The following is a 12,946-nucleotide window of genomic DNA, read 5'->3' on the forward strand; positions in this document are numbered from 1 at the left end:
ATTCGCATACTCTATCAATCCCGCTGTTGAAAAGGAGAGAAACAGCCAAGGCGACCAGACAATTTCTCAAATGCAAACAAACGTCCCGGAGAAACCAAGAAAGGATCTTAGGTTCTCTCCAATTCGCTTCAGTGACGGACGTCCTGTTGAAAGCCAAACTGAAAGATATAAATTGCGTTTGGCGTTCAAAAGCGAACAAAAGATTCCGGGATAGGTTAGCTCTGATTCCGGCGATGTTACGCAAATGTCTTCGTCCCTGGGAAGAGGTTAAGAACTTGTCAAAGACAGTTCCACTACAATTCCCTCTGCTGGCCTTAGTGATCCACACAGATGCATCACTAACAGGTTGGGGAGGGTACTCACAGTACAAGAAGGTACAAGGAACTTGGTCCCTTCAATTCCGCCAGCTTCATATCAATGTGCTGGAAGCCATGGCGGTGTTCCTCACCCTGAAGAAGATTCGCCCAGCCAAGAAATCTCATATCAAACTGGTGCTTGACAGTGCAGTGGTCGTACACTGCATCAACAGGGGAGGTTCCAAATCAAGCCACGTGAACCATGTCATGATAGCCATCTTCTCACTAGCAGGCAAGAACAAGTGGCACCTATCAGCCACTCACCTTGCCGGAATAAGGAACGTGGTGGCGGATGCGCTATCACGCTCAGTCCCACTGGAGTCCGAATGGTCTCTGGACAAGAAGTCATTCAATTGGGTATGTCAGCTAGTACCGGAGCTTTAGGTGGATCTCTTCACCACGGAGTCGAACCACAAACTCCCTTGTTATGTGGCCCCCAACCTGGACCCTCTGGCTTATGCCACAGACGCATTGGCTATAGATTGGAATCAATGGAACAAGATTTACCTTTTTCCTCCGGTGAATCTTCTCATGAAAGTTCTGAACAAGCTCAGGACATTCAAGGGTCACGTGGCTCTGATAGCTCCCAATTGGCCCAAAAGCAATTGGTTTCCTCTTCTGCTGGAGTTGGGTTTCCGCCCTCAACGGATTCCCAACCCCAAGCTGTCACAGCTAGTGCAAATGCAGACTGTGTTCGCTTCCTCAGGAATTCAGAAAGCCCTAACTTTATGGACTTCATGAAGTTTGCAGCTCAGAGGGATGCTGATATCGATCCTCAGAACATCATGTTCTTAGAATCTGATAAACGTGAATCAACCCTTCGTCAATACGATTCAGCAGTTGAAAAACTGGCTGCTTTCCTGAACGAATGTAATGCACAAACCATGACCACAAATCTTGCAATATCCTTTTTCAGGTCATTATTTGAAAAAGGTTTGGCAGCTATTACTATCACTACTACCAAATTGGCTCTGAAAAAGATTTTCAAATTCGGTTTCAAGATAGATCTAACAGATTCATACTTTACTTCTATCCCCAGAGCTTGCACCAGGCTCAGACCTACTGAGAGGCCCCAGTCAGTGTCATGGTTCTTAAATGATGTTCTTAAGTTGGCCTCAGATACTAACAATACCTCGTGTGACTATCTAGCCCTATTGAGGAAAATACTATTCCTCATAAGCTTAGCCCCAGGAGCTAGAATTTCAGAACTGTCGGCCTTATCTAGAGACCCAGGTCATATAGAATTTCTCCCTTCAGGGGAAGTGTTACTTTCTCCAGATCGACAATTTCTTGCCAAAAATGAGGATCCATTAGATAGGTGGGCCCCCTGGAAAATTGTTCCGCTTCCACAGGACCCATCCCTATGCCCAGTCACTTCATTGAAAGCTTACTTAGACAGGACAACTTTGAAATCTTCTGGACCTCTATTTATTAGAGAAAAAATTGGCACTATTTCCCTAAAAGGAATTAGGCAACAAATTTTATATTTTATCAAACAAGCCAACCCACAGTCCTTCCCACGGGTACATGATATGTGGGCTATAGCTACCTCAATAAACTTTTTCCAACATATGAAATTCGAAGATCTGAAGAAGTACACTGGCTGGAAATCTCCGACAGTATTCAAACGCCATTATCTTAAGTCGATGGAAGCCCTTAAGTACCCTGCGGTAGTGGCGGGAAACAGTTTCCCCCGATACCGCTGGAGATAGTAGTCAGTAGTCTAGCTTATGTCTCTCCTTTGCCTTCTCCTTCCTACCGGCCTCATTAGCATTCTTGCCTTAGCCCAGTTACGTCACAGCCATACTGGTCCTTGGATGTAACATATTGTACATATTAATTAGTTCATAAGAACCTTCCATCTAAATGTGAATTTACTATGATCATTGATGTTTTATGATAGTTTTAATGTTATTTAGTCTTTATGTTACCCGTTTGTAACTTAATCTAGATTATAAGGAACTAACCTTAATTGTTTTCATTTGCCCTTCGGAAAGTATTTTATGTTCTTCTTTTTCCAACCTTGGTATTTTCTCTGGTACTATTTCACGGAGCGACACGGGCCAAGCCCAGAAAAGGGATTTTGATGTAGGAAAAATCTATTTCTGGGCGAAGGACCCGTGTCGCCCAGTGAAATCCCACCCTTATCTTTTTCCTCCCCTGTGTACACCAAGCTTGGGTGCTATCTGCAGGGATGGTGGCAGAGGCGCTAGCTACACGGTAGCAGGTAGTGAGCCTTAGGTCGGCTCCTCTCTTTTTGAGGTTTTTTTGATGTAGGGAGAGGCTAAATGGAAAAGGACCTGTGGTAGTGGTTTCACTCGCCCCAGAAACCATACCGACACCTTTTAATAAAGGTGAGCGAGCCAGAATAATCTGGCATTTCCAATTTAGCTGCTCTCTAGTATTATAACAATATTTTACCTTAGAAATAGTGCTAAAGGAACCTATTTCACTGAGTGACATGGGTCCTTTGCCCAGAAATAGATTTTTCCTACATCAAAATCCCTTTTTTTAACTGAATAGATAGAAAAGTACTCAATGAGTGACTGTATTCACTTATGCACTTTTCACCCACTCTTTCACTTAATGTGGTATAGAATACAACATCCATTAGTTTTCCCCAGCTTTCCAAGTATGTAAGAAAAGGTAGGTGAAGGATATTTCAAGTAAGTTGATGATTAGTATCACCAGAGCACCTCAGATAAATTGGAGTACTCCTTTGCAGTTGCAAACTACATGTGACAGAAATCTGCTGCCTTTGGGTAGCTCAAAGTAATACAGATCTACTCTTAGGCAACAAAATTAGATCCTCCTGTACACCACAGATATTATTATTCAATAATATATGTACAACAAAAAGTCATAAGAATGCCGTCAGACAACACCATGACCTTTGGGCATGGAAATTATATCCCATGTTCCAGCTGTGAAGCATTGGATCTAATTTCCTCAGTGTGGTCTGCTTTGCCAAGTTCCAGAAAATCTTAAGTCTTCCAACTAGAGTCTTCCAACTAGACTAACACAATTGGTTTGCTGATCTATTACCTTGCTTGTAAATCCTCCCAGGAGGTTGTTAGCTTGGAAAAAGCAATTGAAATAACTAAAGCAAGGCCTAAGAGACAATGGTTTTTCCATCAACTCCTGCTGTAGCCATTGCCTCTTCTTGTAGGCCTTCAACTATCAATCTTTACCAATCTGAATGGTGCAAGTTTGTTGGTTAGAGGGGCTTCAGTCCTCTTGGTGCCCCTATACCTAAATTGAACTTTTTCCTCATCTTTGTCTTGAGAAGTAGTCAGTTTCTGAAGCTGTTGTTTTTAGGGTAGCAATCTTATGGTCTCAAACTCTGGGTTGTTGAAATAACTAAATTCTGGGATTTTAGTTGGTTGTTCCAACATTCTGAGAAAGAAGCCCCTCAGAAGGCAGTTTAACCATTGATGTGGGGTCTTTCTTTAGTTCTTATTCTAATAGCAAAAGTCCTTTTCCTTTTGAGTAATACCCCCTCACAGCATCTTTCCATGAGCACAGTCTTTAGATGGTATTTGCTCCTCCTTCCAGGTAAGTACATATATTGCATATTTTTTCTGGTAATTTCACTGAACCAGAGATTGGTATCAATTTGTCTTTCCTGTATTGCAAAAAATCACTGTGGGTATGCAGAATGGCATTACCAATCCTTTTACAATTGCTGCTTTGTAATTTTACTGCTCAGTTAAGAATGTTTAGTACTACAAGAAAATGAAGGAGTGTATATATATATATATATATATATATATATATATATATATATATATATATATAGAGAGAGAGAGAGAGAGAGAGAGAGAGAGAGAGAGAGAGAGAGATATGTATATATATATATATATATAATATATATATATATATATATATATATTGTTACGTATTAGCCTGGCCTTGAGAGAGGCTCGATACGTAAACAGAAATAATTGAGGGAGGACAAGAGGAAATTAATGGAACTTACCGTAAAACTGATTATTAATGAATATTTAATCTAGAGGAATAGGTCGCCAGAAACTCAACTCGTTACTTTACAGCTATTTATTTACAAAAGGCTCGTACTGGCCTGGAGAAAAGTAAATGCTATTGGTCCCCACGTTGGGACTTATAATCTCTCACAAATGGATAGCTGGCTAAGATGTGATTCATACAAGCTGGTTTCATAAACTTGGGTAATGCAACACTTGCGGGCAGACAGACTTCGTACGTGACTCAGGGAATCTGGAAAAGGGTCCCAGATTACACAAGATAAACGAAAAAATGACTTCTTGCTGTGTTTAGGGATAATTGGTTCTCTAACACTGGGGGAAGGAATTCTAATGTTTCACTGAGGTATGCACTGAAGGCTTAGTCTTTAACAAGTCACAAAGGGGAGCACGTGGCCCGATGAGGACAAAGGGCTTTTGATGTAGAAGGGATAAAAATGAGACTTGAAAATGAAATTAGCAAGAGTCGTATGGTAGTAAAAGGTGCTGGGTTGGAGTTTACACTTTTAGACGTACCTGGATGCAATATTCAGTGTATCATTGTGGAAGAATGCGGCCTGACTTTGTTCAGGTCTGGGGTTCATGCCCGCCAGTACGCCGAGCCGATAGGCTTAAGTGTGGGAGGCTGGCCGGCTGGACATCTGTCCGGGGTCACGTCCTGCAGTCGACTGGGGGAGATCCTGATTGTCTTCGTATCACGGGACTTCCAAATACCGCCTCGGGCACTGCCTGAAAAGTGATCACCACAGCCAGCAAATTGGGAAGGAAAAAGAGGTCTTATTGTAGAGGTCCCTAAGATCCATTTCGAAGCCTAGCTACTCTTGTGACTTGCCTCTCTTACCCTAAGCTTCCGTCAGACCGGAAATACCTCCCTACGACATGCTCTCTCTCCCAACATCAGTTGCTTTAGGAGAAGGCATGGCTGCTTCTTTTATAACTAATATTACTAAAAACCTGCTGGGAAGGTGAGGCATTCTATAAACGTAGCAGCTCCCCCTGTTAAGAAGGCATTCACTCCCTTTCGGGCGTGAAGGCCTTGGCTTAAATAAGTTGATCGTCTTGACTACCCAGTTCTCCTACTCTAACTTGAAGTTTTTTAGAGCAGCGATACAGCTAACTACAGTGGCCTACCTAACTTATAGGCGGAGATGCTAAGTGGACTAACTTAATGTAGTAATGTAGTCTAGCCTAAGTAATAACTACAGGTTGTCTGTGATGACAGTCTACTCTACCCCTAGATAAGGTTACTTGAAAATTCTACTTGCTACTAACCTAATGCCCTGGTACTAAATCATTAGCCTAACCTACTCATTATAGTTAAATGAAGACGCAATCATTCCAGAGTGTGGTACGCACAGCAGTGATGTGCCGCAGGAATTGTTAAAATACATGAGGTGAGGTAATGATGCGTGAGGCTGATGAGTGGTTAGTGCATTACCAGGATAGAAATGTAATGAGGTAATTATATTTAAGTGAGGGTTAGTATTACAATGGCTAGGGGTTAGAGGGTTAGTTCTACTGGCAGAGATCAGGCTGGCTACCTTCTCTGGGTAGGTGCCAGGATCACTCTGCAATTGAATGCGACACTGTACCTCGGGCACAGGTGTCAAGGAGAGCATGTGGCTCTTTGGTTAGTGTGTTAATGATTTGCTACGTCCCTTCTTCTTCTTCTTCTTATTCCTCCAGGACCTGGCTATACCAGTCCTAGGAGTAGACGGAGGCACCGACTCTGGGGTAAGGCCAGAAACGCCGTCAGGAGCAGCGGCAGTGGTAGCCTGAGGGATTTCAGGAGAACACCCTACTTTGGTATCTGCAGCATTCGTCGTAGAGGTGGAACCTACTGCAGGGGAGCCCCTCACTTCGGCTGCTGCGACAACCGTCATAAGGGGAAAACTCCAGGCTGACTCCTGGTCGGGCAGTTCCTGGTTTTCCAGATGAGGTGAGAATGTTAGGTCTGCCGGAGGTTCATCCTCGGGCGACAGTGGTGAGGGTGAAGAAGACTCATGGACCTTGGATTGGCCATGGGCTGTGGTAAGCTCCATGCCTGTTGGAGGATCTCCTGTAGGAGGATCCTTGATAAGGTTAGGCGCCGGCGCTAGCTCGGGGCCAGGCGCAGAAGTCAAGTTCTGTGGTGGCTCTACGTCCATGCTGACGGAGCTTGGCACTGCTCAGTGCTGCCAAGTGGCACTGGCAGAGAGTTGAGGTCGACTGGACCTGTGGCGGGTACCGGAGGTGCAATACCTCTCAGCGGGCCCTTGGTAATGGGAGACTTCAGGTCATGCCCTAGGATGAGGTCGTAACCTCCTGGAAGGTAGCTGGCAACTGCAAGTGTACATACCTTGGTAAGGTGAGGCCGTACGACTCTCAATTGGACGGTGGGAAGGATCATCTTACTATGATTGATGCCTTCAATCGTGATCAGTTGCCGTCTATCGACGGTAGCCCCTCGGGGGATTTGATCTTCCCGGATCAGGGAGGGATTTGAGCGCCGAATCATCAAAGGCTCTGACATGGCTTGGTGGATAATGACCTTGGAGGGGTGCGACGGTTATAGGGCCCTGAGGTGGGGGTCCTAGTAATGAAGGATTGGTAACTGCCATTGCGATGGCAGGAATATTGTAATTCGCGCACCCTACGTAGTTGGCAGACATGTGACCCTTGCGGCCGCAGTCTCGGCAGAACTGGTTCGAGAACTTCTTCTGTGGCATTGGACGGTAAGGCCGAGATGGCCCCACAGGTTGCGAATCTGTGGTCACCAAGGCTGGCAGTGTGCTCTGGCACAGGTGAAGAGTCCTCTCTGGCCGTTATTTGATGTGGTGAGGTAGCTTGGCCCTGGAGTGGTGTGGGGGAGGGACATCCCCAGAGGAGGTCCCGTCCCAATAGGAAACCTACTCCATGCCGAATCGTACGCACTACACCTAGGCGGTGAGGTTTGGTGCACCAAGGAGTGGTGACCTGCAGGACGACTGTGGGAACGGTCTTGGACTGCCCTTCGACCCAAGTCATGGCCCACCTGATGTGCTCGTTGACGGTGGCACTTGGTCCCTGTCTATGAGGCACAGATCGGAGCCGGTATCTACCATAACTGGCAGAGTCACAGGTAGGGTAGAGCCATCCAGGGGTGCCACTGTGACTGAAGTGGTCCACACCCGCTCAGGGTGAGACCTGGACTCGGGCATAACGGCCGAGGGGGTTGTGGCACTGATCAGGTGGACGTGCCTGGTCGAAGGCACGTGCTTGGGGCACCCGGGATATCCAGGGGAGTAGTGCCCTGTAGCCCCACAGGCTCTGCAGGAGTCCCTCTGCTGGGCTGGTCTCCGTAAGGCATCTGACTGGTCTTGAGAGGAGGCTGAGGCACCATTCGGTGGCCTAGGAGGGTTCTGAGGAGGTTTGTCGCTTGCAGTGCTCTTGAGGCGGCACTCTGCTGCGAGGTGACCCACTTTCTTGCAAACGTTGCAAGTCCGTGGGTGTCCTTTGTGGGCGTCCTTTGGCCGTGTGGATCCAGAGAGAGGACCGGGTGGCACCATGCGTCGGTGGGTGGTGCTGTGAGAGGGGTTGAAAGTTTCCCAGTCGTCAGCCAGGCGACAAGCTTCCGCAAGTGTCTTGGGTTGCTTGTCGTTAAGGTGCACTGCAAGTGGCCCAGGTACACACTGGTAGAGGTCTTCCAGCATGATCCTGTTAAACAGGTCCTGGAACTCGGTGCACGACATGGCGTCAAGCCACCGCTGCCCGGCTTGGATTTTGTGGTAGGAGTAATCTCCCCAGGCCCAACCAACTTCCTTGGCTGACCTCGGAAACACTGCCTCCGCCTCTCGGGGGTGATTTCATAGGCCTTTGTAATGACCCGGCGAACTTCCACCAGGTCCCCTTGCTGACCCTGATCCAGTGAGCGGAGGGCAGTCTTAGCCTTGCCATCCAGGTGCTTGGCAAGCAGGGCGGCCCTCTCTATCTCAGTGGTAGGGTAGTTCTCGAATAAGGCTTCCACTTCTTCCAGCCATGCCTCGGGCTCATCCTCAGTCCACTTCGGGATGAGAACGTTAATGCTGGCTATAGGATTGGACGACACCGTAGGTGTGGGGCTGGGAGCTGGCTGCATGGCTAGGGCTTCGGCGTTCACCTGTCGTGCCTTCTCCACCTCGAGCTCCTTCTCCTTGAGAGCTAGCTCATGCTTTCTCTCTGCTTCTTTTTTCTTCCTCTCTTCTTCTCTGGCAGCTCTCTCTTGCAGGAGCAGATCGTCCGTCTGCCTCTTCACCCACTGGGTGAGTTCCTGCCCAGTGTAACCGGCGTTCGTGCCCAGAGCCATGAGTGTCTGGAGCCTCTCCAGCTCCATGGATATATGTGGTTGGGCAGCAGAAGCCATTTCTTTAGGCTGCAGTGGAGGCTCTGATAAAGTTTAAAATAATGGCCAGGAAGGGTAATGGATGGAATGGGAGTGCCTACTGGGTAAAGTGGCACTCACTTGGAAATGTGTTCTGCGACGTGGTAATGAAAAGTCTGAAAAGACTGGGTGCTCGGTGGCACTTTGTGAATGGCACCTTCTGATGAGGTGAAAAAATCGAATGAAGTGTGCGGCGTACGTCACACTTACGGGCGTTCCCAACTTGGGAGACGTTGGAATGGGCTACCTGTAGGTCCAATACAGGTGCACGGCACTTTCGGAGGCGTTCCTTGGTTCAGTGATCCAAAATGGTGGATACTCTAATGAATGGGCATTCCGTAGGACGGACACGCAGGTATAGGGCTACCTGTACGTCTGTACAGGTGCGTGGCACTTATGAGGAGGCGTTCCTTTTGGACAGCACTAGTAGTGCTGGTATTGCGGCACTTCGGGAGGCGTTCCCTTGATTGGGTGATCCGGGATAGCGGATTCACTAATGAATAGGGTGTTCCGTAAGGACGGACACGCAGGTTTGACAGCACTTGGGGCTGGTTGCGGCACTTTGGGAGGCGTTCCCTGGTTGAGTGTTCTGAAGGATCACTGACCCTTGGACACGGACACACTAGTTACTTGGGCGTTCCGTAAGGACGGACACGCAGGTTTAATGGCTACCTGTACGGCCTGTACAGGTGCAATGGCACTTATGAGGAGGTGTTCCTTGGAGCACTGGTATCGTGCTGGTGTGTCCCGGACACTACATGCAGTATACTTAAATATACTGAAGTGAAATGGTACTCTGTTCGTGGCAGAGGGTAATAGTGGAGGAGAGAAAGTAAAAGGTGGGAGTACTTCAGCAGCCAGTCGATGGACAGTGTCACGAATTAGTGGCACTGTAAAATGGTAAGACCTGACGTGCACTGGTGGTGGCCAGTCCTAGACTGGTAGGCTTCCTTGTCTGGAAGTAATGAATTTGCGTGGCACACTGTGCGGGTTGTGCTTGCGGTATACGCAAGTCTTTTGTGAAAAAATTAGAAAAGACCACTCGGGCAACGACAGGTAATGATAATTTTAGAAATGCTCAGTCCCTCACTGAAGTACTCGGTAAATGAAATAAATAAATGCTTGCAAACTGCAATGGACACAGGCGCGTACGTATCACGCTGTGTAAATGAAAGACACAAGAGACTAAAATAATGTTAATTCTGCAGGCTATAATTAATGGTAAGATGTACTACTCTTGGCTTCATGAATACTGGGTTCTCTCTCTCTCTCTCTCTCTCTCTCTCTCTCTCTCTCAGAGAGGGTGAAAAATTATATATGAATGAACTCCCTTATATTGAATTGAACTACTAATGTTAGTTTAATATGACGCAACTTGCGTTAAATGATTTACTTACGTTAACGTGTAATGAAAGAATTGCTTTGGATAACGTTTTATGAAAATGATAACGCGCTCGTGGTGAACGATTTTTACGTTACTGGTAGCGGCGTGCGCTTATGAAATTATTTGCGTTTACATATGAATTTTACAAAGACGCGTTTTACGTTAACAATTCTTGTAATTTATTCTACTTGAAGATTTACGTTAACTTTATGTAAGATTACTAGGTCCCTGTGAACAGTGAAATGACGGTAAGGATTTTAAAATGAAAATGTTAGCAAACATTTGTGAATGAGGTTACGTTAAGTACGAAGTGAAATGAAACTTTCGCTCAGCAAGCGAGTGAGCGATGCGAGGTGAAACACGTGAGGCGAGTTGGGTAGCGCGGTGCGCTATCAGCATGTCGTTCAAACAGCTGATCCTCCGTAAACACGGAGGCAATTTACAACACGAAATTCTAATTTCTTATTCAAGGCGAATTATGTTAATTTCTCTGGCAGAACGATAGATACTAGTACCGAGATTAATATTATTTACGTTAAACTTTCAAGACTTACGTTACTTTGCTTAAATCGTTGAGATAATTCTTAAAGGGATCAAAACATGGCTGCCGCTTTGTGAGAAACGAAGGTTGGCTGGCAGGCATGAGAGTTCGCGTGCGCGAAGCTGAGAAAGCTGGGAAGCTTGAGCGGTTACCAACACTTGGAATGAAAACTAAGTTAAAAATGAATTCCCTAACATATCACAGACAAAAGAATTGTACACTTCTTTTGCCGTAACTATTAGTAAAACACTCCTAACTAGCTAGGCTTTCCAACACAGCAATAAACCCTGGCAAAGCACTTCCTAGTTTGATCTGGTCCTTTCTGGCATCTATTCTGCACACGTGTTAGTGTCTCGACAGACGAGAACAATGCAATTTACAAATAGACTTCCCTCGGCGCTCTGGCCGTTACAATATATTTCTAACTACACTCTTTTAAACACTTCGAAATGAAAATACTTAAACGTACCTTAAGCTAACATTTGTTATAGAATAATCATATTAATGAATGGTATACCTTACCGTGAGTCAGTGTCTGTCTTCCGTGCAAGTGTGCTTAGTTTTTTCGCTTTGAAAAACATTTACATTCGTTTTACAAGGGATAACGCTATTTACAAGCTTTTTTTAAGCAAGCTAGGTTCAAATCCTCGGCGAGGTCGCCAATGTTACGTATTAGCCCGGCCTTGAGAGAGGCTCGATACGTAAACAGAAATAATTGAGGGAGGACAAGAGGAAATTAATGGAACTGATTATTAATGAATATTTAATCTGATTATTAATGAATATTTAATCTAGAGGAATAGGTCGCCAGGAACTCAACTCGTTACTTTACAGCTATTTTTTTACAAAAGGCTCGTACTGGCCTGGAGAAAAGTAAATGCTATTGGTCCCCACGTTGGGACTTATAATCTCTCACAAATGGATAGCTGGCTAAGATGTGATTCATACAAGCTGGTTTCATAAACTTGGGTAATGCAACACTTGCGGGCAGACAGACTTCGTACGTGACTCAGGGAATCTGGAAAAGGGTCCCAGATTACACAAGATAAAAGAAAAAATGACTTCTTGCTGTGCTTAGGGATAATTGGTTCTCTAACACTGGGGGAAGGAACTCTAATGTTTCACTGAGGTATGCACTGAAGGCTTAGTCTTTAACAAGTCACAAAGGGAAGCACGTGGCCCGATGAGGACAAAGGGCTTTTGATGTAGAAGGGATAAAAATGAGACTTGAAAATGAAATTAGCAAGAGTCGTATGGTAGTAAAAGGTGCTGGGTTGGAGTTTACACTTTTAGACGTACCTGGATGCAATATTCAGTGTATCGTTGTGGAAGAATGCGGCCTGACTTTGTTCAGGTCTGGGGTTCGTGCCCGCCAGTACGCCGAGCCGATAGGCTTAAGTGTGGGAGGCTGGCCGGCTGGACATCTGTCCGGGGTCACGTCCTGCAGTCGACTGGGGGAGATCCTGATTGTCTTCGTATCACGGGACTTCCAAATACCGCCTCGGGCACTGCCTGAAAAGTGATCACCACAGCCAGCAAATTGGGAAGGAAAAAGAGGTCTTATTGTAGAGGTCCCTAAGATCCATTTCGAAGCCTAGCTACTCTTGTGACTTGCTTCTCTTACCCTAAGCTTCCGTCAGACCGGAAATACCTCCCTACGACATGCTCTCTCTCCCAACATCAGTTGCTTTAGGAGAAGGCATGGCTGCTTCTTTTATAACTAATATTACTAAAAACCTGCTGGGAAGGCGAGGCGTTCTATAAACGTAGAAATATATTATATATAATAGTATATATATATAGATATATATATATAGTATATAAATATATATATAAATATATATATATATAAATATATATAATATATATATTATATATATATATATATATATATATATATCTATATATATATATATATATATATATATATATATATATATATATATATATATATATATGTATATATGTGGACAGGTAATCTGAGTCATAAAAAAATGAGGGGTATGAAAAAGAGGGGTTATGATCCCCTTAGAAATGGCCCTCGAATTTCAGATTTTGACTAAAACTTCCTTGGGGAGGAGGGAGTGTATGGTAAAAATTTGGTAGCCGTAGCTGTCAACTTCAAAATTTGAAAAAATAAGGGTATGAAAAAAGGGGTTATGACCCCCGTAGAAATGGCCCACAATGTTCGAATTTTAGCTAAAACCTTCCTTTGAGGTGGGGCGGGTGGGCGAGTCTATGGTAAAAATTTGGTAACCCTAGCTTCAGCTTCAAAGGTTGAAAAAA

General features: G+C 45.2%; 1 protein-coding gene and 1 long non-coding RNA gene across 2 annotated transcripts; both read right to left on the reverse strand.

Annotated features, from left to right (window-relative positions):
• Positions 1-4,397: 4,397 nt before the first annotated feature.
• LOC135196733 (uncharacterized) lies at positions 4,398-6,797 on the reverse strand. The gene is made up of 2 exons (XR_010310441.1): positions 4,874-6,797; positions 4,398-4,592 (listed from the first exon to the last, which is right to left on the reverse strand). It is a non-coding gene; the product is annotated as an uncharacterized LOC135196733 (long non-coding RNA).
• A 69-nt stretch (positions 6,798-6,866) lies between these two features.
• LOC135196937 (uncharacterized) lies at positions 6,867-12,391 on the reverse strand. Its single transcript, XM_064223779.1, has 2 exons — positions 11,960-12,391; positions 6,867-11,678 (listed from the first exon to the last, which is right to left on the reverse strand). Exon 2 carries the CDS (start codon positions 8,715-8,717, stop codon positions 7,563-7,565), a length of 1,155 nt encoding a protein of 384 aa, XP_064079849.1. The 5' UTR covers positions 8,718-11,678; positions 11,960-12,391; the 3' UTR covers positions 6,867-7,562.
• Positions 12,392-12,946: the final 555 nt, after the last annotated feature.

Source organism: Macrobrachium nipponense, chromosome 18 (genome assembly GCF_015104395.2).
Source record: "Macrobrachium nipponense isolate FS-2020 chromosome 18, ASM1510439v2, whole genome shotgun sequence".
Classification (NCBI taxonomy): Eukaryota; Metazoa; Arthropoda; class Malacostraca; order Decapoda; family Palaemonidae; genus Macrobrachium; species Macrobrachium nipponense.